The 26,097-nt window shown below is 34.4% G+C and overlaps 1 protein-coding gene across 1 annotated transcript in view; it reads right to left on the bottom strand.

Annotated features, from left to right (window-relative positions):
* The window catches only part of su(f) (cleavage stimulation factor subunit su(f)), a 76,617-nt gene that overhangs the window by 19,237 nt on the left and 31,283 nt on the right, over window positions 1-26,097 (bottom strand). The window contains exons 7-11 of the mRNA XM_089090679.1: window positions 25,673-25,919; window positions 19,646-19,715; window positions 16,691-16,787; window positions 13,614-13,702; window positions 10,037-10,224 (exon numbers count right to left, since the gene is read on the bottom strand). Coding sequence (XP_088946805.1) covers window positions 10,037-10,224; window positions 13,614-13,702; window positions 16,691-16,787; window positions 19,646-19,715; window positions 25,673-25,919 — 691 coding nt within the window. The remainder of the gene's footprint in view (window positions 1-10,036; window positions 10,225-13,613; window positions 13,703-16,690; window positions 16,788-19,645; window positions 19,716-25,672; window positions 25,920-26,097) is intronic.

Here is a 26,097-nt window from a genome sequence, read left to right as displayed (position 1 = left end):
AGAAATTCGATGAAGGTTGGCCGGCCACGCTAATTTGAACGAACCTAACTTGAACCAATTTATCGTAACGGCTAATGTGTTATCACAAGCACTAGCAAGAATTTGCTCCTCTCTTTGAGTGGTTTTCTCCTCTAATGAATTCTAACTTTCTCTCTAACTTAATAAATTATCGTAGATAGAGTTCAAACCAAATTCAAATGTATTTGGTTTGAACTCTATCTACAATAATTTATTAAAATCTGATAGAGTAAAGTTCAATTCACACAATATAGTTAACTTCTGTCCAAGTGTTAGTTCATTCAACGCTAATGAACCGGATCTAAGAAGGTCAAAGAGACTAGCTTCCGCTTTTACTTTGATAAGAATTAGATTATTAAACAATATGTAGTTTTATTGTCTTTCGTATATAAACTATTGTTTTAGTTTAGTTTTACTATTGATGAAGGTCACTGCATGTGTGACCGAAATATCCAGTATTTTCATGAAATTTATCACTGTTTGTGAAAGTTATAAAGAAAAATTAAAAGGATTTTATCCCTCTTTGAACTTTTACTTATCGTTAGAAAAATTCAAGGAATAAACCTTGTCAAAATTTAATTCGTCTGTTCAAACTTTGTATTCAACAGTGTTAAAGCAATTCATTCCTGGGAAAATTCATTGAATAAACCACATCAAATTTAATTCATCAGTTCAAACTTTAACCTTAACATAAGTAAATCTTTTACTCCTTAGAAATATTCACTGGCTAAACAGTGTCAAATTTAATTCATCAGTTCAAATTTTATACTCAACAGGGTTAAACCTTTTAGTCCACGAAAATTTTATTTGCAAAACAAATCTTTGATTTAACAGCCTATTGTCCTACGACAACTTTGCAAATATATTCGCTTGACAGAACTATTGGACAGAAATCATTTTAAGTTGTCTATGTCAATGTCATTACTAGCATACTATGCCCAATTCTAATATGGAACCGTTAAAAATATCTTTAATTATCAAAATCAATGAAGGTTTTCCCGGGTACATTCCGTGATTCAAGCTTGTTTCTACCATGTGACAACAGACATTTCCCCTATACAGTCCACTTGCAATACAAATCCTTGATTTAAATCTGACACTTTTACCAATTTAAAAAATATATTCAATGAGTAAAATGTGTGTTCTTATTTCTGAAATCTATAACCCAAAGCTGATTTAAGTAAAGCAAACCTCCTTAAATTGCCCAAAAAAAAAATTAGTGAAGCACTGGGTCATAATAGTGGAACAATTAGTCACTTATTTAACAACCTATTTGTCCTCCGTCAACCTTCCACTTATATTCACTTGACAGAACTATTACGCAGAAATCATTTCAAATTATCTATGTCAATCTCATTGCTATAATACTATGCCCAATTCTAATATGAAATAGTTAAAAATCTTTTGAATTATCAAAATCAATGAAGGTTTCCAGGGTAAATTGCGTACTTAAAGGGGAAGATCAATTGACCAAAAGGTAATATTTGCACACTACTAATAATACTACTACTACTGTAACATTTACTAGTTCTACTACTACTGTTACTATTGCTCCAACTACTACTTCTATCGCAACTACTTTTAGAGCATTACTACGCATTTTCTTAAGAGCATTAAGATGAAAATTTCAATAAGTATATAAATATACAGGTTATCAAAAGAGCAAATCGACAATATCATAGCAATGGCTAATTGTATTAAGTTGAGTAGTTATACTACTGCTGTGACCACTATTACAACTATACCTAAGGGTATGAAGGTGAAATTTTCAGAGACTATTTCTGACAAAATCTGTTTTACAGATGACAACCTGCCATGCGGTTGCCGGTTGTCAAAAAGGCATATTAGCAATATCTTTGGAACAGTTTCGTGTGTGAAAATAAAACTTATAAAACTTATTGTGGGGGGATGTTGAACTAATCAAAACACAATATTTGCATCATAATACTACTGCTTCTACTCCTACTTCTACTGCTACTATTATTCTCACTGCTGCTACTACTGCTACTAAAGCTAAGACTACTACTATTAACTCTACTCCTACCGCTACTACTATAACTACTGGTGCTACTACTACTACTAATAAACCTAAGGGTATTAAGGCGAAAATTTTGGGCAATATTGTAACTGTATTGAAATAAATCGAAACACACTATGTCCTGATAGGTTGTCAAGAGGATGTATCAGCAATTCTTCAGGACCAGTTGATGGTATTAAATTAAAAATTTTGATCGTGTGTTGAAGGGGATGTTGAAAAAAAAGGTGTTACTACAGAAGCTAAGGGTATTGAGGTGAAGCTTTCAAGGAATACTTAAGCGGATGCTGAACTAAATAAAAAATGAACTATGATCACATAGATTGTCAATAGGGTAACAAAGCAATTCACAATAACGGCTTACATTATTAAGTTAGACCTTTCAGGGTAAGTTGTGACTGATTCATAACTAGCCAGAAGACATTATGCGTATACTTTTGATACTACTTCTATGATTACTGTAACTAATTACAACAAGGGCATTACGTTGAAACGTCTAGGGGGAGTTTCAATTAAAAGAAAAACTGTACGCATGCAAGTATTAAAAGGGTATATAAGCAATATCATAGGCAGCGCTGCTCTATCATAGCAAGTAATATTTTTGATATTTCAAAGGAGCTAATTTGATTGGAAATTCAAAGTTCTAGTTCTCTCTTTAAAAGCCAAAAGTGATTGAAGAGCAATAAGCCCTCCTCTTTAGCCCATAATTTTCCAAACAATTCCAAGCAAAATATAATATAGCCAACAGCAGAGATGAAGGGTCTTGTGACTGTATCTCTAGGGCTATTGCGTAGGTCGACCCCCCACAGTTATGCAATTTGCCCATTATGTTTAAAAACTAAATGTTGCCTTGAGATTAAATCAAAAACCACTGTGTGTATGCTGATTGCGAATAAGGCATCTCAGCAGTATCGCAAGAACGACTGAGGATATTACGTTCAAATTTTCGGGGCTACTTCTATTACTACTTCTGCTCTTACAAATTTAACTAAATCAAAAGAGTGTAAATGTATCCAAGCTGTCAAAAAGCATAGATAGATCTTTTTGCGAATGGTATAAATTTTATCTTTCAGGTCTAGACTTTCAGAACTCAGTTCTTTCAGAACTAGAGGAGGTATAAAATTAAACTAAACATTACTATTTATGTCCAGATTTTTAAAAGGATGTATGTTGTTAAAAATTGTTGAAATTTTTTCTCCAGCATACAAATAGCAGGCCAAACTATAAATTCTTAAAGAAAATCCGAAAAGACTTAAATTATTATTTTCTTTTTCTCTGAAAAGACTATGTCACTATAAAACGAACAGCAATTAATTTTTAAAAAAACTTTTTCCACAAAATAAGTTTTTCAAAGAAAAGTAAAAAACTCCATTAAACCAAAAATGAGCAAAAATAAAATCAAATAATCTACCAGGCGTAAAACTATCACAAATCCGCATCGATGAATAAATTAAACATAAAACGAAGAGAAATTACAATAAATAACCAATTCAAACTCAAAACCAGCAGAAATTAACATGAGTAGAGCTCAAAACTTATATGCCTTCCCAAGGCCAGAAAATAATTTTTACTTTACGGGAAAAGATTTTTGTTTAATATTTTCACTTTTATAACTTTAGTAAATCAAATATTGTTAACGTTTTAAGTAATAAATATCAGCATATGTATATCAAACTGACAATGCACATTCATTTGTATTTTTTTTTTTTTTGTATTTCCCAGCGTTATTTAAAAAACGATCACAAATTAATTAAAAAAAAAAAGTTTTGTCAACTGGAAGTAAGGAGCAACATTAAAACTTAAACAGAAAAGAAATTATTACGTATATGAGGGGGGTTGTTCCCTCCGCAATGCCTAGCTCTTTAGGCTAAAGTTTGACTTTTTGTCCCAGTCTTTAAAGAACGAATTCGGAAGAACAAGGGTCGGAATCTTATATGCGTAATAATTTTTGCTCATTTTAAGTCTTAATGTTGCTCATTACTTCCAGATGAAGAAACTAGTTTTTTTTTTACTTAATATTTAAAAGGAAGCAAGTAATGATGACATTTGCTACCTGTAAGATGAAAGAAATTTGACTGGTTGTTCAAAACCTAATAATATGTCTTTGTATATAGTATACAAATATATAATGCAAAAAATCATATATATAATGTTCTAATATATATATATATATATATATATATATATATATATATATATATATATATATATATATATATATATATATATATATATATATATATATATATATATATATATAATATATATAAACAAAAAGAAGTTCAGTAAATTCAAGCAATGTTTATTCTATCAATGCTATATCTTTAAAAGAAAAACTGTTTGTCGTATTTTGTTTTAAGTAAAGCAGAAAAGACGCTCAAGCATTTTAGAAGGCTTAAGGGGGGGGGGGACCTTATTTTGCAGTAGCTCTTAATTTTACTCCTTGATTGACCTTGCGATTTCATTTCGCTGTTGTGTTGCTGATTAGTTGTTGAGGATATTATGACAAATGACATTATGGGTTTTAGTTATTCATTCATAGTTATTTCTGTTCGTTTTAATTTGCCACCCATTCCATTGGTGGATGACTTTCTTTTCGTTTGGCCCTAGATAGTTAGCTGAAAATGAAGATAGTTAGCTGAAACAAATTTCTTCCAGATTATTGTGGTCGATTCCTTTTTTCCAGTCTATCAACTCCCTCTTTTAACAAACTGTCGGTAAACTTTTGTTTTGACGCATATCTTTCTCGTTGTGTTTGTAGGTCTACCTGCAGATTCGACAGATTTTCCTTTCTTTTTTCTAGATCTTCTAACACCTTAGCTTCTTCTGGGTCAGCTTCTCGCTTCTTTCTTGTAGCCTCCTGAGCTTTCTCGAGCTCAAATTGAGCTTTAAAATGATTCAAGTAACTGGCTCGAGCTCCCCGTACAAGCTTCATCAGGTCATATGTGATAGGAAAATTCTCAGGCTTGCCTCCAAACATTTTCAACTCGTCAGCAACTGTCAGTAAGCGGCTACAAGGTCTGGGTACTTACGTTTCCCAAACAAATCATCACCACACAGCATATTCACCAATTATTCGTCAACTCTCGTTGACGAACAATTGGTTATTCGGCCCACATAATTAGAGGGCCCAAAAATAGATTGCTGTGCCAATTTCCTTTCCACCTAGCTTAGCATTTGCAGGGCTCTTACGTGGTCACTATTTTTAAGGTTGGTCACTATTTGTCACTATTTTGAAAAATGGTCACTAAAATCACTTTTTTTTTTATGAAAATGGTTAAGTTTTTTCCCCCAAGAATTTGTACTTCCAGGCAAATGCAAACCCCGTTTAGAGTGGAATGATTAGAGATTTTTTTTTTTGCTGCGCGGCTTTCACTTTTGGAGGATGTCCCCAAGTATATGGCTGGTCTCAACCCAGGTGGTTTTTTGTGGACCGACGTAACGCCGGCAGCTGACAAGGTAAGTTCCAATATTTGATTTTCAACTGAAATGGTATGGCTACAGCGCTGCTCATTGTCTCTACTGGTGTAAGATCAACAATGGAAGACTGTCGTTACCGCAACATATATGGCTGAGGGTTATCTTCTTGTATCCCTTAGAAATACTATTTATGTTTTTGTTTTAATTTTATATAAATACGTTACATGTAAAGCAGTGAAAGGGATTGACAACCCTTGCCACTGGAGTCCAAGATTAGACTATTAACTGATGTTTTTTCGGAAGGAGGCAGATTGAGATCAGTTTGCGTAGCATATTTGAAGTAATTCTAAGGTTGATCCCCTTTGCCCTCCTATTAGTAGTTTTTCATGCATAACCTGTCCTGTTCTTTATTCATGAGTTTCAGTGTGGTGGCACATCTGATCCGTCATCAAGCATAAAACTATCTAAAGAATCTTTACATCTATTACCTTGATGCATGTAAAGATTACAATTTTCATGGAAATAAGATTTTTCTGGATCAAATGTTTGATAAAGTAAAGATAGCTTTGTTTTTGATTTTTACATGAAATTAAGCTTATATTTGACTTTCCTTTTCCTTTTTCAGTAAGTTCATACTGAAGTGAGACCCGCACAATGGGGAAGTACAAATTTTTTAAGGAATGGCTGTTAAAAGACGATCCCACTGGTCGGCTCTATAAATATTGGCGTATTAAAGTGCTCAGTGATGCTGCTGCGTTTTTCGGTTGCTTGTGTATTTGTACATTGAGCTGCTGAAAAGGCATACAAGCTCTGGAGCAGCACGCTAGGACAGAAGGTCATAAGCAAAACCTGCTCAATAAGTTAAATCCTTTGCAGCTACGGTTGGCAGTAGCTTCTCAAGTTAACGGTAGTGGAGACTCTTTGCCTTCTAACTCTCACTTACCCTTCGTTTGTTTGAAGGACAACACTTTGAAAGCTGAACTTATCTGGGCGCTGAAAACGGTCTCGTTGAATTTTCCTACTGTATCTTGGGACGGTATCGCAACCACGTTCAAAGCTATGTTTGGGGATGGGATGCCCAAGGACTTTGCTCTTGGCGCTGATAAGCTTCCATACATCATAACCGACGCTTTGTCAGCTCACTTTAGGAGGATGATATTGGATGATCTAAATGGTGTCCACTACGTTATTGAGTTTGATGAGATGAGAAACAAAGCTAGTAAGAAAGAGCTTCAGTTTCAAGTCAGATTTTGGTCTGAGAAAGTGAACAGAGCTGTTAGTTGTCCCTTAGGTACCTGTTGCATTGGTCATGCAAAAGCAGAAGATTTAACAAAACGAAAAAAAAATTCAGTAGAGAAGAGAGAAACAAGGATGGCTCAACCTTGGCTCAACATGTCTATGACAATTCACACCATTTCATTTATTTGACAATACCTCCATTACTGCCCCCGCTAAAGGTCCCATGCAAGTTTTCAGGGAGGCAATTTAGATTTTTAAAAAAAAAGCACATTCACCGAAAGGTAGCTCTCAATAGAGGCACTGGAGAAACCTGTTTAAGCCCTATTTATTATGAACTAATTAATTCTGATCGTTTTTATATAAATCAACAAAATCATATTTTGCAACCTAACCAAATCTGTGATAGTGTCTTACCTAGGAAGCGATTGGCTTTTAAAAATGCTCTGCGTAAATTAAAAAATTGAATTGTCATTCAGAATTTTATTTTTATTCAGTTCCCCTTCACCGTTACTTTAAGAGGGACTTCTTATTTTAGTTTTTTTTTTGTTTGTTTTAGGCTTGATTTTTTATATTATCTTTGGATTTTTATCAGCAATTTTTTATTTTATTATCGTGCACTGAGGACGGTCAAGCGGAGGTCTTGACCGACATATTTGTATTGTAGTCTACGTTTTTCACTAGCTTGTATTATCCTCGTTTCTTTTTACTTTACTGTATGTTTCGTTGTGTCTTAGCCAGTGTGGTCTCAGAAATTATTCACAGAAGATTTAAAACGTGAGATTTTTGAAAGTAATTGATGAAGCCAATTTAAGCCTCAAAAAACATTCTTATGATAGACCTTACGTTCATAAAAAAGTTTGGCACTTGATGAACAGGGAAAAAGTTCAAATAACTAGATATCAAAGCAAGTGATTGTTAGGTAACGGGACATGTTGTCCATAATGCTTTCCGAAAAGGACTAGAAGCTATTTCGGACGATGTTTCAAAGCTGATGATCGTAATGTACTATTTCTTTTGGGGCTGGTCTGCTAGGCTACAGGACTTTCGGAAGATTCAGCAAGAAATGAATGTAACAACTGGAAGTTTCAAAAAGCGAGTGCCCAATAGATGGCTTACACTTGGCCCAGCTTCGTGAAGGTTTCTCTTCAAATAGAAACCCCTGATTGAGTACTTTCTGAAGTTTATCCCTAAGAAAAACTAAACACTTATGAATTCGAACTTGTATCTGTTGATTGCAAAGCTGCTTAATGGTCCAAACATGATGGCAAGAGTTGCAGTTTGTTGTGGACAGTGCTGACTACTTTGCAGACTTCACTGAAAAACTTCAGCTTGATGAACCACTGATCCATCTCCTGTTTCCAGAGCTACGGAAGCTCATACTAGTGCTGGCTGGACGTATCTTGAACGAAAAGGGTGCTGAAGCAATGGCTAAGAGGCTAGATGCTAAACTACTTGATGACTCGTCAAATATAAAGAGCCTAGCGGACATTGTATTGTCTTATGATTACCTGAAACATGTTAAAGAAAATAATAAAAATATTTCTTGATGAGGGTAAATGATCGCTTCAGAGCTATAGCTTCCTACTTGCTGAAAGACATCTCCTCGAACAGCGACTCTGCCAGACTCTTGAAGAGCTTCAGATGCTTTCATCCCACAGAGAGAAAAACAGCGAGAAGTTCAAAAGATATTAATTTCATAGCTATTAAACTGCAAATTGTTGTTTCAAGATTACATGTTTTGGAAGACGAGTTGAAGCTCACACAGCTTGAGAAGGATCCAAACTTTCATTTTGCATTACTCCTATTTTGACAACCTATTTTGGAGTCTATTTGGACAACTTCAAATTATTTTGACATATTTGTATGAACATCCTTCAAAGTTCTGCTTTAAATGGTTCTCTCCTCAAATATTGTTGAAGATACTTTATTTAGTTTGGATCACGACGAGACTTCGTCGAAGAAGCTTTCGGGATGTTTTGAACAGGAATATCCGACATATTCGGGATATCCGACAGGAATGGCCAATTTATTTTTGAAATAGAAGAATCGGAAAAACTTCCTTTTTCCACGTATTTTTTTGTCTGAAAATGTATTCTGATCTAGAGTTTCCATTTACATGAAATAAATAGATTGGAATAGCTATTACGACTTTGGCAGACACCCCTTTGAGATAAATTGTTTCTTGAATATTCTTTTGCAGTATATTGGAACCAGACAAAACTCAATATAACAAGCAACAGTGTTGTCCAAACGAATGAAAACTTGCCAAAATAGAGTTAAACAATCGAGAGATGTGGATTGTTGGACGACCTTGTCCACAAAGCAAGTTAATAAAAACTACACATTGTGCTTACAAATAGAAAGAAGAAAAAATTTAAATTTGAATTTATTATTCTACTTAATTTTTATTATCTTTAGGTTTCATTCATTCATTTATAGCAATATCAGTTTATATGACTATATTTTTGCTTGTTTTAGGTTTTAATATCGTTGTTGGCTTTCCTCTGAAATTTTTTTTGGGAAGCATTTTTTTAAGTTGATGCAAAAAAGGATAGGAAATTAATCCAGTTATTAAATACTGCTCAAACTTCCGGGCATACTTTTTTTTTTTACATATCCTTATAAATAGAACAACACATCTTAATTTATTATGTCAGTACACAATAGTATTAAATATGGAACCAAATAAATTAGAAAACTAAAGAGGAAAAGTCGGTGGTGCTTTGACATGGTTCCCATTGGATACAAAAACCTAATTGCACCACAAAAAGCATAGTATTCCCTGATTGTCTTAACAAAAAAAAAAAAAAAAAAAAAAACTGTTACGGTAAAAAAAAATAAACAGTGTAAAACCTAAAGGGGATAGATGACTTTAGGGTTTTATTAGGAAACGCAGGAAGGTTCTTCTTAGTTTATTTTTAGACGCTTCAGTTTCGTTTTATCTGTTCATCAAGTTGATCAAACGGAATACATAAATTGAATATTTTAAATAATAATTGTTAAAAAATCAGAGACAGAGAAAAATTAAACTATGTGTTAAAGTTTATAACAAAAATGTTGGGGATACAGTGGATGGGCCTGTCAGTCCTTGTTAATTTTTTCTTGTGAATATCAGGTGTTTGTTGCGTTTTGTGTTTTTATAGATGTCGGTGTATGTCAAGGTGCTGTGTTTTGTGTTTTTATAGATGTCTTAACATGTCAAGGTGCTAGATGATGTTGATCTTTTGTGAATAGGTTCACGGCTGTGTTTCCTTTTTGTATAGCTTATAGTCATTAGATTTGTACACTTAAAAGACGTTCTATTCATAGCAAAGTAATAATTACCAGGTATTGTTCCATGGTTCGGTTTCCATTCTCTTACAGGCTTAAAGGGCACCATTTGATTGAGATCAGGTTTTGGATAGCCATCGTTAATAATTGCCTTCTTATTCAGTCCCAAGCCCAATGTATTCATCCTTCGTACGCCAAATGAAATGCTTAGTCCTTTCGAAACTTCTGGGTAACGAATAACCCTATAACAGCAAGTTATCTAGATTCAGATTGATATTGTGGTTTCCTACATTATAATTCCGGTGACTTCGAGAGGAATTGGGTCCCATTTTATTCCTTATAATGGTTAATAGCCTCATGAGTGACCACACATATCAATGTAAGTATGTGGACGACCTGTCTGCACTTGAGGTTTGTCAACGAAATATTAAAAGCTCAAGTATGACATTACTTGACGATATCACCCAGGAGGCTTCTTTGTCGAAGATGAGAGTTAATGCTAATAAAACGTCAGTTATGACAGCTAATTTTTTAAAATCACTCCCTTCTTTCACAAGCCCCATTCCTCCCAAAATCTCTGTCACATGCAATAAACTACTTGGAGTGACAATTACTGCTGACTTGAATTGGGATGTCCATGTTCAAAATATCCTAAAACAATCTTCCCCTTCGGTTTCCCTTCTAAGTGTTAAAATTTATTTACCCCCCTAAGGATCTTCTCCCACTTTATTGTTCTTTTATCCAGCCAATACTGAAGTTTGCTTGTCCAGTGTGGCATTTTGGTCTTTCTTCAGAGCATATTTATAAGATTGAAAATGTCCAAAAACAAGCACTTAGAATCATAAATGGTGAAGGGAAGATTCCATATCATTATCTTCTAGGTAAGTTCAAGCTCACCACGTCGGCCGAGAGAAGGAACCTCCTATGACTTTGTTTCGGTACCAAGACCCTGTATGTTCCTTGATTACGTTCCATCATCCCCGAACCCTAACTTCCTGCCCGTAACAGACGGTCCCGTATAAAATCCCAATAAGTCCCCAAACTGACTCCCATCCCCGCTAAACATGAAAGATATCGGAAGAGTTTTGTTCCGAGTTTGGTTGAGTTATACAATAGCCAGAAAAATTAGTCTTTAATTTTATTGTTATTTATTTTTTCTTTCTTTTTGACTTTTTAACTAAATTTTTGACTCATCATATTTTTTTTTTATGTATTTTCATTTATTATTATTTTTTTTTTTTTTTTTTTTTTTTTTTTTTTTTTAATTAAGTGTTGACCTTTTTCATATGAGCTTTTTTTGGACATAAAATTCAAATTCGGCAAACATGCTGTGAAAGAAATTTTTAAAATAAATTTTATTCTATAAAAGAAAAAAAAAGAATTGCTAAAGATAGCTTAAGGTACTCGCTTAGCATCTGTATATCTAATAATGAACTTAAAGAAAATATAGTTTTGTGTCAATGTTTAGGTTTATAATGAACGAAAAGTTAATACGATTAAGTTACGGTTTGCATAAAGAAGATAAAAGACAGGCCAAATACATTCTTTTTGACAATCTAGTAGGGTCAAAAAAAGTATAAACAGCCTTGAATAATAATGAGGGGAAGTCTTAAGAAAAGATATAAAGGATCTAGTAATTTAACGTGAGGGAGCAAATATCGAGTCTCAGACAGAGTGGATTTTAGGTGGAGCTTGCGTAGCTACACTGTCAGGTAGCTTGGTATTGTAGCTTTTTAGTTACAATAACAACTGATATAACGGTAGAATATATTGTTTCCTGCAATAATTTTATATTGCCAAAAAACAGTTACCCCTCGTCCCATAAGGCAATTAAAAAGGATTTCGTTACTACGTAATTAAGCTGTAAAAAAAAACAAAAGTTTATATTTTTGACAAATAAAAAGAAATAGGGTATTATCGCAATAAATTCAAAGGAAAACAGTGAGCCGGAGTAGAAACAGATTAAAACTTCATCAAGAGTGAAAACTGATTAAAATATATTATTTCTGACAAGAACTTAATTTGAAAATTTATTCAAAATGTATCGAAATGTGGAAGTGTCAAAGTCTAATTGAAAGAGTGATATAGTATTTTAATACGTGCACACAGCTAAGGTTACATCAAGAAAGAGAAGACTGGTATCGGCTACATACCAATAAACACCGAATAATTGTAAATTTCATATTTTTGTACAATCAGGTCCTTATCCAGGGGATGGGGGTTACTTGGTTTTAATCCCCAACCTCCTCCTCAAAATGTGTCCCCGGCTCTTAAATTGGTCTTAATAATGCAGGTAAAAAAATATTTCTCCTAAAACACTAAAAAATATTTCTCTGACTCGTAAATTGGGCTTAAAAATGCAGGTAAAAAAAACTATTTGACACCGTCAGACAAAGTCCATGGGGGGCAAGTCCCTTCTTCTCATATTTTTGGTACTCCCTCCAAGCACCTCTCGCCTAAATAAAATCCTGGATACGGCTCTATTCAAAAACAAAAAAAATTCAAGTATAGCACTTGAAATAAAAATAAAATGAACACTGAAGAATTTTTCTAAAGGCGTTTGGACGCTGAACAGATTCTTTAGAAACGTTCTTTGCATATATGCTAAAGACAGTCAGATCACCAAAAATTAATCGGCAACTCAAAGAAATTATACAAGAAATAGGATAAATATTGCGCATAAGTATATAAAAGGCAACTCAGAAATGTATATGTACGAAAAAGATTACCATAGAGTTATAGTGTTTATTTTTCTATTTATTAAGGACTTGCAATCAAGGCACAACTGTCCGCATAAAGAAACGAGTTTTTAAATTTCATGTTTTGTTTTGGATTTGGAATAACATACTACTGTCTGCTCGTTTGCATAAATATGCACGTACTGAATATTTCTATCCTTCGTAGAATGTTATCAATTTCACATAGATGTCCTATACATTGAAATACGAAAGATAGAATGTCAAAAATACTTTTGTTTTTTATTTTAACATCCCAACCCAAATAAACAAAAACAAGGTGGCTATAAATGTACCACGAATTCAAACGTTTAAAAATATACATGCTATCTTATACTTACTTCTTTTCACATTTGTGAGGAGCTTCCTTGGGGCTTTAATGAGTTCAATCGTCAATATCTAGACAGTTTTAATTAAGGAAAACAAGGAAAACAAGTCTAATAACCAGATAATTTTTAGACTGCATTTTTATCTTAAACAATATATCGATGAAGAACAATTTATCGCTTGCCTTGGCCATTGGATAATTGGCAAATGTACAAAAGTTTAAGCAAATAAGCAGACAGTGTATTTGGAGCCGATAACTTGCAGGTTCTACCCCAGTCAAGCTCTCCAACCTTTGGCAGCTACTCGCCTTAGAGTACCTACCAAGGTGATGAACAGCAGTATTTTATAGATAAGAATAGGGTTAAATCAGAAACGATGTTATCAGATAGTCTTATTCTAACAAATGTATTAAACGTAAAAAGAGGTACACTTTCAGGATTTTCTAACCTTTTTTATTTCAGCTTATTTTAATATTTATTTTTGGAAAAAAATATAAATTTTTGCTGACTTTCCATATGAGGTGGATGTCCCTTTTAACATTTCTAAGGCAAAAAAATTAATTCATTTACCTTAATTCTTCATCTGAGCAGGGATACAAATTTGCAAATTTATATCTATCAACCAAATATGCTGTTTCACGTCCCTCATATTCTTGAAGCTGTAAAACAAACATTAAATAAAAACAAAGTTAATTAATTATTCTTTTAAATACAAGAAATAATTGAAAAACAATAACACTAATAGCCACTCAGTGTCAATCCTCATTCATTTTGTTGGCAGGAATACTACAAAAATCACTGTTAAAAATATGCGTTATACAAGCCTTGATACAAGACAGATTTGGTTCAAAGGAGTGATCTCCTTCCCAAGCATAAAATATAAAACACAATTGACAACTGATATAAGTATATGTTCATTGGAAAGGATTTCTTCTTCAATGATATGCTTCAAAATTAAGCTTCCTGCTTTGTCAACATTTTTTGGGGGGCTGATCACTAGACTTGCCTGGTTACTGCTTTGAAAAAAGAAACTGAACTACGCCGAACAATGAACAAGCTGCTTTTTTTCCTAAGAAACAAGAAATAGTCTAGCAGTAGTGGCTAGACTGTTCGTCAGCAATAACAACTAGATATTCTGAAATAACGTTGGTCTAAAATGTCAAAGGAGTGCCTTTAATGTTGAGAAAGATTTCATGAAATAAAAAAACAAAAGATCACAAAATAATGTCATCCAATCTTATCCACAATATACCTAATAACCAATCATGCTATCCTTTAGCAGAAATGCCAAATTTCCTCGTGAAATCTTATTATTCTATAAATGGCGTGATACAGGATTATTTGACTAGATCTTCTTCGAAAAATAAACTTAAGAGATCAATTGTTTAAGTTGCAAGCTTTAGAACCTAAGGATGAGAATAAAAAACAATACCGTGTTTTTCGTAATGGTTTGAATAATCTTCTCCACGAGGCTAAAAAAAAAACAACATATTTTAGCTTGAAATTTAAAGAAGCTGAAGGAAACCCATTGAAAACCTGGCAAATAATCCGTAGTGTTATGGATCAGAGTCCTAATATGCTACAATCTGAAGTGATGGTAAATGAGGCCATAGCTGCAGACGATTTTATGATTTGTAATGAGTTCCAGAATCATTTTATTTCAGTAGATTCAAAAATAGCCAATACGATTTCCCCATTACCGGAAGATCCACCTTTACCGCCCCCTATAGATGTATCGTTGCATCTAAAGAGGATTACCATGGAAGAGCTAAGGGATACCATGTATGCTATGAAAAATAGTTCGTCTGGTAGTGACCATGAGTTTAAAAATTCTGAAACGTATTTTTCCATCTATATCTAGCATTCTAACATCATTAATTATTGATTGTTTCAGACAAGGTAAGTTTCCAGATTGTTTAAAATGCGCAAGATTGACATCGGTTTATAAAGATGGTGGTAGAAATGATCTGGATAATTATCGCCTAATATCATTTTTGCCAGTTATTTCTCGTCTTATTGAAAAATGGTTTAGTTCTTGGTTAACCGCAGTTCTTGGGAAGTTTAACCTTTTGAATATTAAGCAGTTTGGATTCCGGAAGAATAGAAAGGCAAAGGATGCATTTATGTTTTTGACAAGTATTATTAATGTGGCTTTAGAAAAAGGATTTAAGGTTGGTGCAGTATGGCAGAACTTGACCACGGTCTACTCTTGAAAAAGTGTGAAGTTTATGGGATTCGAGGTAAAGCTCTCGATCTTATACGGAGTTTCCGTAACCGGTACTAGTTTGTAGAAATGAATTCTTTAAAATGTGATTTGGGCCCAGTCAGTCACGGTGTCCAACAGGGATCTGTTATTGGCCCGATTCTTTTCCTTTTGTTTATTAACGATATGCCTAGTTGTATCGATAATTGTTGTTTTAGCGTTAGTGATATGACTAAAATTCTCCGGAATCAAACTGTGTTATTATTTGCGGATGACACAGTGGCTATCAGCACTGCAACGACGGAAGAATTACTCTTGATATTGACGAAAGATAATGTGGATAAGTTACATTCTTGGTTGAGGGTAAATAGGCTTAAGATTAATCTTGGTAAGTCAAAATTTGTCATTTTTCCCCGATCTTCTGTTTTTTATGGGGTTTAAAGCGGGCTTTATCGATTAATTACCTGGGGGTATACATTGATGAGATTGCATCATTCAAGTGTCATGCACAGTCTGTACATAGTAAGATTTTGTCTTGTAACCTTGGTATAATGAGGAAACTTTAGCATTTTTTCCCTATCAATTTCCTACGCCTCCTTTATTTTCCCCTTATCCATTCATATATTCTGTATTGTAATAGCGTTTGGCTTGGTGCATCTCCTTTTATTGTCCGGACCGTATGAGTTCTTCAAAATAATGCTGTTCGTTTTGTTAGTTGGTTTACGACCCCGGGATTCGGTGCGTTTAGTTAATTTGAGATCAATGATCCACAATAATGACACTCGATCTTCTGGAGAGATCAATATTCCCTTGATTGTCTTGACCCGGTCGACATTTTCTGTGATTCATAGGGGGATTAGAAGTTGGAATCATCTAGATCAGAGTTTTAAAAATAAGAGTGATATTCCTTTTTTCACGAGAGAAATAAAAGAAATCCTTTGTATTAAGTATAAATTTTAGTTCTTTTGTTCTTTTTTTTGGGGGGGGGGGGCGGGAGGGGGAGGGGGAGTAAATAACTAATTGAGTACCTTATCGTGGCCATTCGGGGTATAATTTTAATAGTATTGCTGAATTTTTTGTTGTTGTAAGGTTTGTGGTGCCGATTAGGTCGTACTATTTGTTGATTTTTTTCTTTGTACTGTATTATTTTCTAATATATTTTTGCCACCCCCTCAGATAAGTTTTTTTTTTACTTCTCGGGGTGGCTGTTATTAATGTTTTGTTTTCTTTGGTTTTATAAATATCTCTCTCTCTCTCTCTCTTAAGACATATACTGTACTCACGTATGTATAACCAGAGTTTCATATGCTAGTGTTTCTTCTTTTCATTAATGAAAATAATTTCAAACTTTGCAGCAATTTCGAAAAAAGTCATTTAGAAAAGTTCAAAGAATGGGACAATTTTTATAGAAAATTTCCTCTACTATTTAATATAACAAATGTACCTGTTCAAGAACCTGTGCTCTTCGCTTTTCTACTTTGACTATACTTGACAAGTCCCCAATATTAGCTTCGAATTCCAAGAAACGATTCCAGATTTCACTAAAAGAAAAACAATTAGCCTAATTCCTTAGAAATCCAAGACTAATTTTAAATACAGCTTTTTCTCAATGAGAATTATGTTTGGTCTTGTAGCCAAACATTTTATTTTATTTATGAGCAGACGAGATTTTATGTCGGTTATTAAAAAAAGACTGTACACTAGGCTAAACAACAAGTCAACAACAGAAACGACAAAAGCCGTCGGTATAACAGAGTTTCGAGCCCAGTAAAAAAATGTCATTTGTCTCAATAAAATATTCGCAGAGGCTGCACCCTCCAGCCCCAATTTTGCCCACCCTTCCCCCCGACCTCAGTCCCCCCCCCCCCAGTTAAGATTTAGTTTCTGTAAAAAATCTTGTCGCAACTAAGATAAGCCAGCATAATTCTTGTATCCTAAGCAGCACAGTAGCGCTGCCTACGTAATGAACGATGTTGGCACAATGCATTTTTTTTTCCAGACCAGGGCACTTCGTATCGAAGGAGCTGTCGTAGAAACTTAGAAAGAGGCTCATTCGATCGTAAATTGGAGTGGCTAGTGTCCTTTTTAATAGTCGAAAGTGATTGGAAGGCAACTAACACCCCTTCCACGCCCACTATTTTCCCAAACACATCCAATCAAAATCTTGAGATAGCCATTTTGTTCAGCTCAGTTGATTTTCAAATAGAAATTATGTTTTTGAGAAGAACACTCCCCCACAACCCTCAGGGCAAGGGTTGTAAGTTATGCCCTGGGGGCATATAAGATTGTAATAGAAAGCTTTGTAATAGAAACTTCAAAAAAGGGCTCATTCGATTGGAAATTCAAAGGGCTACTGCCGTTTTTAATAGTCGAAAGTGATTGGAGGTCCATTAACCCCCCTCTCAAAACCCACCTTTTCCCCAAACAAATTCAATCAAAATTTTTAGATAGCCATTTTGCTCAACGTGGTTGAAATTTCTGTAAATTAAGTCTTTTAGGATGACCCCCCCCCCCCCCCTCATAGTAGCCATTTCAACCATTAAGTAAGTAAGTAAGTTTATTTATAACCCGCAATATACAATAAATGTGGAGTAAAAAAAACAACAAAATAATATTATCCACAAGGAAAGAATAAGAAAAACACAACCTAAATATCATAACAATATTTATAAATCTCTAATCTGGAAAAAAAAAGTGAGGGGGTCACTTGCACATATCTTCCTTGGAGTATTGGTCCTCAGGTCCTTAGCGATGTTGTCAAGCAGCATTAGGGGGTCGATAAGTCCAAAATGAGAAATAATCTTGTGATTTCTCTACCACCTTGGTACATATAGCAGGAATTTACAATATTTAAAATAGTCTTTCCTTAGCTAAAGACGGTCTTTTTTGCGCATTAAAGGCTGCAAACCGGAAAGAAAAAGAACTGTAGGAGAACAAAAACTATGGTAAAGTTTACATAAGAAATCATTAGAAATCATTTACATTAGAATCATTATAAATTACTTAGAAATCATTAATAAAGCCTGGAAGTTTTTGGAACGGTAGTTAATGCAATCTGTCTTATCTCTTGGTCTCAAAAAATGGAAGGCAGTGGTTTTTCCCTCTCCTCATTTTGTTACCTAATTTCTTTTAGTCAATACAAAAGTTTCTCTTTTGTTATTATTTGGGTTTGTCGTTTACTTTTGAAATATTTGAATACGTTTTTGTATAGCTCTTTATGGCTAAATTAATCTATTATTAGATTAATATAATATAATTATGATATAATATAAATTAAATTGTGCGTCTATCTAATTGCAATAGAGTTATACTGATGAAAAAAAAAGACTTTCCAGGATGCAATGCGAGCAGGCCCAATACAGACTCTGAAGAAGGTAAAAGACAAGACGGGAATATGTTACGAGTCACCGATTGTCAAAACTCAATAATGCCCACTAATCAAAGCACATTTCAGCCAATTCAGCTCTATTTCAACTAATCATTTATGTGAAAAAGTTGCATATTATTACATCTTTTCTACACCATACTTTGATATTCATATGTTCATGAATATGTGACAGGAATTACAAAGCAAACAAAGCAACGAAAAAAATTCCAGCGACTTAAAATGGACTAGAAACAAAAGTCTTCCTCATGTTTTGCCAATACAATGTTGAAGTTTTGCTTGTTGAAGTATTCCATTTTTCTTTTGCAATTTCATTTATGTATTTTAGATACTCGTCGATTTTGAGGGAAATAAATAAATAAATAACAGTTTATAATTTCTGCGTAGTAGGAATATAAGGGAGTTATTCTAACTTATTCATTCAAAGAAAAGCCGTACTTGTTCTTAAAATGGCTAACGCAATAGACCTGATGACACGATAGAATGAACTCGATCATATTAGATTTACAATAAAGAATTTTTTCCCAATGGACTTATCTTGCGAAGTTCCTTTCTAAAGAAAGGATCTTTTAACAAAAAATAACAAATTACAAGATTTCAAGGTGGGCATCATTTATTGACAACCATATTAAACACGATGCTAGGACAAACACTGGTAAGATGGGATTTACGCAGGAGTTTATTATGGCAAGAAATCATAATTTCAAGGGTACTGAAGTTTGCCCCCCACCCCCAATGAAAAAAGCAGGGACATTTTATAAAATACAGAAAGTTACAAGTTTTGTAAAACCAGAGGCTCAGGCCCGAAAGCTGCTAGAATTACAAAGTCGGATCTTTTTTAGCCAAACTATACTACCTAAATTGAATGTACCGAATTTATACTGAGTTTTAACCCCTATTACACCAAACCGCTTTCATAAATAGCAAAAGAAACTAGAGTTAAAGCCAATTATGGATTTATTCCTCCTCGGTTTGAAAACGAAGGGGCCTAACTAAGCAAAGGGAGAAACTTACATAGACTTTTGGCTGGAAAGACTTGGCGAACTTAGGATTCTTTCAAAAAGCACCCGGGTGTTGTTGTCCTCTAGAAATAAACAAAATTTTAGCAAAAGTATTACATAACAAGCGTGGCAGTTTGGTCACAACAATATTAGTCTCATTTATGGTCAGTGAACAGACTAAAAAAAAGTGAAGCACAAAAACTTGGTTAAAATAGTGAACAGTCAAATCGGAGTTTTCAGAACCAGAGAAAAAAAGGATTCTTTATTCATTTCATAAATTAGACATCTTTACTGCATAACCAGAAGATTTAGAAACATTTTAATAATAAAATTAAAAATTAGAAAACGAGAAATTGCAAACTGAAAAGTAATTAATGAAAACAAAGTTTAGAGCTTAAGTTTTGAGCCAATCGACCGAAGATGAAATTTTTGCTGAATGTGTTCTACTTAATTAAAATTAGTTATTTGTTCAAAATCACCGCCAAAAAGTTCCATTGTTATTATCATTTTGCATAAAATACCCTGATTGTTGGTAACTTCTGACATCTATAAAGTACTTGCTTTGCCAGAGAAGCTAATACAATTTGATATGTAGGAAACAGGCCACATCGAAAACTCCTATGCAAAATTAATGTTAGAAACCATTTTTTCAAAAAACTTCTTAAAAGAAAAGTAAAAAGCGTTATTTTGCAGAAACCCAATACGTGTTTTTGTTTTTGTTTCTTTGTTGTATGTGTTTTGGTGAAAATTACCAATGCCCGTTAACTGCGACCGGAATTTGGTTCGATAATATAGTTCTATTTTGGAAAAGAATATTGACATTATTTATGAATGACCAGATGGTTGGGAGTAAATTGGAATTTGTTTTTTTTTTATGTGTTGTTTTTTGTAACCGAATGCCGTGGACATTTTATATGCTTTATTGGTTCCCTCTTTCGCACGCAAGGTTTCTTGTAAGAATTGGTTAGAATGAATGAATCACCTCCAGGTACACCTGATTTTAAGGAGTTGGAAAGTAAAAAAGTAAGTTTTGAAAGATATAATGAAATTTTGAGTGAGAACGTTGATCCTGGTGGATGCTGTCGGCTGGCATGTGAGGATTCAAGGTATGTGTTTTTGAGTGATGTCCCTTCGGAGAGCCGGGGGATGAGAAGCAGATCAGTATTTTCCATATAAATTGCCAAGGGTTGAATTCCAGCTTTGATTTTATTAATGATATATCTAGTCTCTCTGTATTTCAGGTAATAGGCCTTACGGACACCTGGCTTAACAAGCATAATTCTGAATTGCTGCGGATTCCTGGATACTCTTTATTCACCAAAAATCGGGAGCTTCGTCAACATGGGGGATTGGCAGCGTATGTTCGCTCGGATATTAAGGTAACGGTAAAAAGTGATATGTCGGTTTATAAAGAAATGGTATTTGAGTCGTTTTTGTTAAAGTTGAAGATTTATAAATTACAATGTTTTGTTATTTTTTCATAACGCCCACCATAGAGTTCGTTTGATGAATTTTTGGACCTCCATGAGCAGCAGCTAGAGAAGATTACAGTGGAGACCCCTTGTTTTTTGATGGGTGATTTAAACGTTGACCTAATTGATCCTGGTCAAAAGACTAATCTTCTATTAGATATGATGATTTCTTATGACCTGATTCCGTCAATTAATGTAAGTACTCGAGTAACTGCGTCAACTGCGAAGTGCCTTGATAACATTTTTACAAATGTACCGTTTTCTAATCCGTGTGTCCTGGTTAGTGATACCTCGGACCACTTTGGTGTTTTTGGCTCATATTCAACATCGACGCAGACTTCTCCTTCGGTAAATGGCAGGTTTAATAAGATTACACAAGTACTGGATCCTAGTGCCCTCCGTGATTGTAAAAACAAAATAATGGATGTTAATTGGGATGAAGAGCTAGCTCTACCTGATCATGCTGATGCGAAGTTTGTGAAATTCTATAATAAACTGCATAATCTGCTGATTAGTTGCACTAAAGAGGTACGGAAAAGAGCTCGCAGAGAAATGCCTAAGAAGCCGTGGGTGACAAAAGGATTGCTCAGATCAATAAATCGAAGGGATTTGCTGTTTAAAAAGAAAATGTTACAACCTAGTGATATTAATGAAAGGATATACAAAAACTACAGAAATGCATTAAATAGACTTTTGCGAAAAGCAAAGGAAGCTCATTATAAGAAAAAGTTTGGTGATGCAGCTGGAAACCCCAATAAAACATGGCGGATAATTAAACAGCTCATAAATCCTCCCCACACAGTCGCCCCGGATCAGATTATTGGTCGAGTAGGTGCAGAATTAAGTGACCCGTCTGATATAGCCCAAGAATTTGTTGACCACTTCGCTACAGTTGGACATAATGTGGCTGAGGGAGTAAGAATAGTGGATGGCGACCGCCCTTTTCAACATTACCTTGGAAATAGCGAAACAGAATTTTCAGTTTACCTGAAACCGGTGACCGAGAGTGAAGTAAAAGAAATAATTTTCGACATGAAAAATAGTGCAGCTGGTAGTGACATTTTGTCTCTACGGATAATTAAATATCTGTGGCCAGCTATATCGCATGTATTAGTTAACCTAATAAATCTTTGTTTTAAACAGGGAGTATTTCCATCTTGTTTCAAGTTGGCACGAATTACACCGGTTCATAAGGGGGGTGATCACAGTGAGGTAAGTAACTATCGCCCGATTTCCGTTTTACCGGTCATGTCAAGACTTGTGGAAAAGTGCTTTTCCCGGAGGTTGTACCATTATTTAGAGTGCCATTCAATACTAACATCCACCCAGTTTGGATTCAGAAATGGACGCACGACCGAACAAGCTGTGGCTTATCTCTGTGGTGTTGTGAATACTGCCCTGGACCTTGGTTTTAAAGTGTCTACCATCTTTTTGGACATTATAAAAGCTTTCGACACTGTAGACCATGGTATATTGCTTGAAAAATGTGAATTTTATGGGATTAGAGGGCCTGCTCTTGATTTCCTACGTAGTTTTTTGTCTAATAGGCAGCAGTATGTGCGAATAAATGGATCTACTTCTTCCGTTGTAGATATGAAATGTGGTGTACCACAAGGGTCCGTTCTTGGCCCCTTGCTATTTTTGATATTTGTAAATGATCTTGTACTGTCCCTGAAGGATGCGAAAACTAAAATGAGCGACATGTTTCACAGTGACAGTGACGTTACAGTACCTCTATTTGCCGATGATACTTCATTGATTTGCATTGCAAAAACAGAACGCCTTTTAGTTGAATTAATGACACAGTGTTTAGATCAAGTGTCTAGCTGGCTAAGAGTTAATAAAATAAAAGTAAACCCATCAAAGAGCAGTTTTGTAATATTTTCGCGTACATCTAATTACTACCCATGGATCCAAGAAGTGAGTTACCTGGAAGGTAAAGTTAAGCGTGATCAGTGTGTTAGATATTTGGGTATTATGCTAGATGAAACACTATCTTTTAGGAAACATGTTGAAAAGGTGTCAGGAATCCTGTGCCGTAATCTGGGAATACTGCGTAAATTGAAACATGTATTACCCCCTTCTGTTCTTCGCACTTTGTATTTTTCGATTATACATCCACATATATTGTATTGCTCATCTATTTGGCTGAGTACGTTTCCATCAATTACTAATCGAGTTCGAGTGATCCAAAATAACGGAATCCGTGTGTTGACTGGTAAATCAAATCTTGTATCCGTTAGAGCTACCTATATTGATGTAAAAGTATTACCTGCTGCAGGCCTTAGAGATTTTTATAGCCTTCAATTTATGTTCAAATATAATAATGAATTATTACCGTCTTGTTTTTCAGGAATGCTAAAAGCTAGATCTTCGATTCATGATCATGAAACTCGCCAAAGGGAAAATTTACATGCCCCGCTCGTGGTGTCTGCCAGGTCGACATTCTCGCCTATTTATAGGGGATTAAAGTTGTGGAATGGGGTTAATAAAGAGTTAAGAGAAATAGGGGATCTGAAGGAATTTAAAAATAAAATAAAAGGAATGTTATATGAGAAATATGATTTTTAAATTTTTTTTTTTTTTTTTTTTTTTTTTTTTTTTTTTTTTTTTAGTGTTTTTTTTTATGTACCTGGAGGACAAGTATGGTGATTTTGTGATTGGTGTAGGAACTGCGTGCGAAGGGGAATGATTTTTCTTTTATTTTATTTTTTTTAGGCCTAGGTTGTATATTTCTGTTGTGAATATGAAATTTTGATATATGCCTACCCTTAGGACAACCTGACCCCAGGTTCTTGGGTCGGTAGTGAGTAAAATGTATTGTCCTTGTGTGTGTTAATAAATTACTATTACTATATTATAACCTAAAACACGGAGAAATTAAGGTACACGTTAACTCAAACAGGAGAAATTACTTTGAATGAATTAGCAAAATTATAAACGAGCATAACCTAAAATGAATGATCAAGTTGAACCTATAACAAACACAAATTATCACAAACGACAAGCGGCATGCTGTACTCCTCAAAACCCACCGTGAGTTGCGAGCGTTATTTGCACTTTACTGAAAACTAAACGGATTGATGAACAGTTACAATACTGATACGAAAATGTAAAATATTAAAGAATTTACAAAGTATAAGCATAAAGTTATTTTCTGTGTGAACTTTCTAAAATAACATTTGAACATCATGAAGTTAAAAAAAAGGAGGACTTTTAGTTATATTCATTGTCAAGGCACTTCCGAGACAAGTAATAAGGAAGAAGAAAATCAAGCTACTTTTTTATCTGTAATTCCCACATTTATTATTTGAACAAAGCATTCAATGGGGAATGCGCGTAAAAAGCTTTTTCTTCAACTTATAGGACAGTCCTTGGACTTTTGGCCTCATACCTGCTGCCATTTTCGTCGATGTAAAAAAAGCTTTCGACAATTTAACCCGTCAGATCCTTATCAGTTAGCTGTTCAATACGATGTACATGGGAAGCAACTGGCATGGTTTACTTTGCCGATTTATCGCTGTTGAATCTTCCCACGATGAAATTCAAGTTACTTACGGAGTGTCACAAAGCTTAATTCTTGGTCCTACATTATTTCTTTCTTTACATAAACAACCTCTACCAGTTTTTTAGCACGATAGCACCAAATGTCTGCTAATATATTGTGCCAGAAAGTCCCTTCTCAAACCGCATCCACAACCTGACAAAATATATGAAGAAAGGATAGGATTAGCTGATTAAACTACGTTAGGTGCTGCATCGGCAGCCGTCGTCTCGCAGTGAATTACACTGAAGCTTACACTTACGATGTGGCTTACACTGAATCTACGAATAATGACGGAGGAAACTTCTCATGAGTTTTATTATTAGATCTAAATGTAAAGACGTCGTGCCCTTTCATTTTTCCTCTATAAGCAAGAGCTGTTTTACAGTAGCGAAGTTTCCTAACTCAAAAGGTCGTAGCCTATATGCCACCCAAATGACGGATATTTAAAGTTGCTTAGACTACTTCTGGATGAAAATTTATCAGTCAAGTGGCATATTGAAACGAGTATATGGAAACTTAGATAAGTGGCATATGGAAACAGAGACATGTTTTTCCTTTCCTGTTCTGCACCTTTACTTCTTGGATACATATACTTCTTTGCCTTTTGTCGGATACAAATGCTGATTTCATTGAATGTTGTGCGGAAAACAGCGATAATAAATGGAATTTTACTATTTATTTCATGTTTTTTTTATATTTAATTTCATACAAGTTCTTGACGTTCATGGATAAATGATGCCGATTAATCAAGTTATATTATTCGTGGAAGAATAATAGGTAGGTCAGTTGTATAATTGTGAGCAATCGATGAGTGTAATTCTTATTTGTTGGATTACTTGAGCATAGATGATAATATTGAACGGATTAATCTTTTTTTTTGTTCCCACTTAATAGGCCAATCAACACTGAGATTTCTCTGAAAAATTAGATGTTAATTGATTATTTCAATAATAAATAAAATTGGAAATAGAATTCGAAAAAATATATAAAAAATCGAGCGTTGAAAATGATTATGCCTTACCGTTTAGGTGCGAGAGGTAATCTACATAAGCAACCAGGTACTCCGGGTCATCAGAATACTTTTTCAAGCCAAGTTCAAATATTTTGAAAGCTACATTCTTATCCTTGCTGCAATAATATTCCATCAGAGCAGCAGCAACAAAGACATTATAGCTTGAGCGTTGATCTTCGCGCGCTTTTTTAAAGACAGATCGCGCGGATTTGATCCCTTCAGCACGTCGTGCGAACTTCATCTGTTGTATATACGCCTAAAAAAACACATATAAGGAACAGAAGATAACGAAGATTCTACTTTATCCAACATACTTTCTACTTTTATCCAACAGCATTTGGCCTCAATAACCGTGTCATTGTTAGTCAAAAGCAACGGTGATTGAGGAAAACTATTTATACCAAAGTTGAAACACTAATTAACTGAAGCAATGA

This window comes from Artemia sp. Qi Xiang Cuo, chromosome 6 (assembly GCF_049724085.1).
Source record: "Artemia sp. Qi Xiang Cuo chromosome 6, ASM4972408v1, whole genome shotgun sequence".
Classification (NCBI taxonomy): Eukaryota; Metazoa; Arthropoda; class Branchiopoda; order Anostraca; family Artemiidae; genus Artemia; species Artemia sp. Qi Xiang Cuo.
Note: the sequence above shows the minus strand (reverse complement) of the source record. Positions and strands in the feature narration are given on the sequence as shown.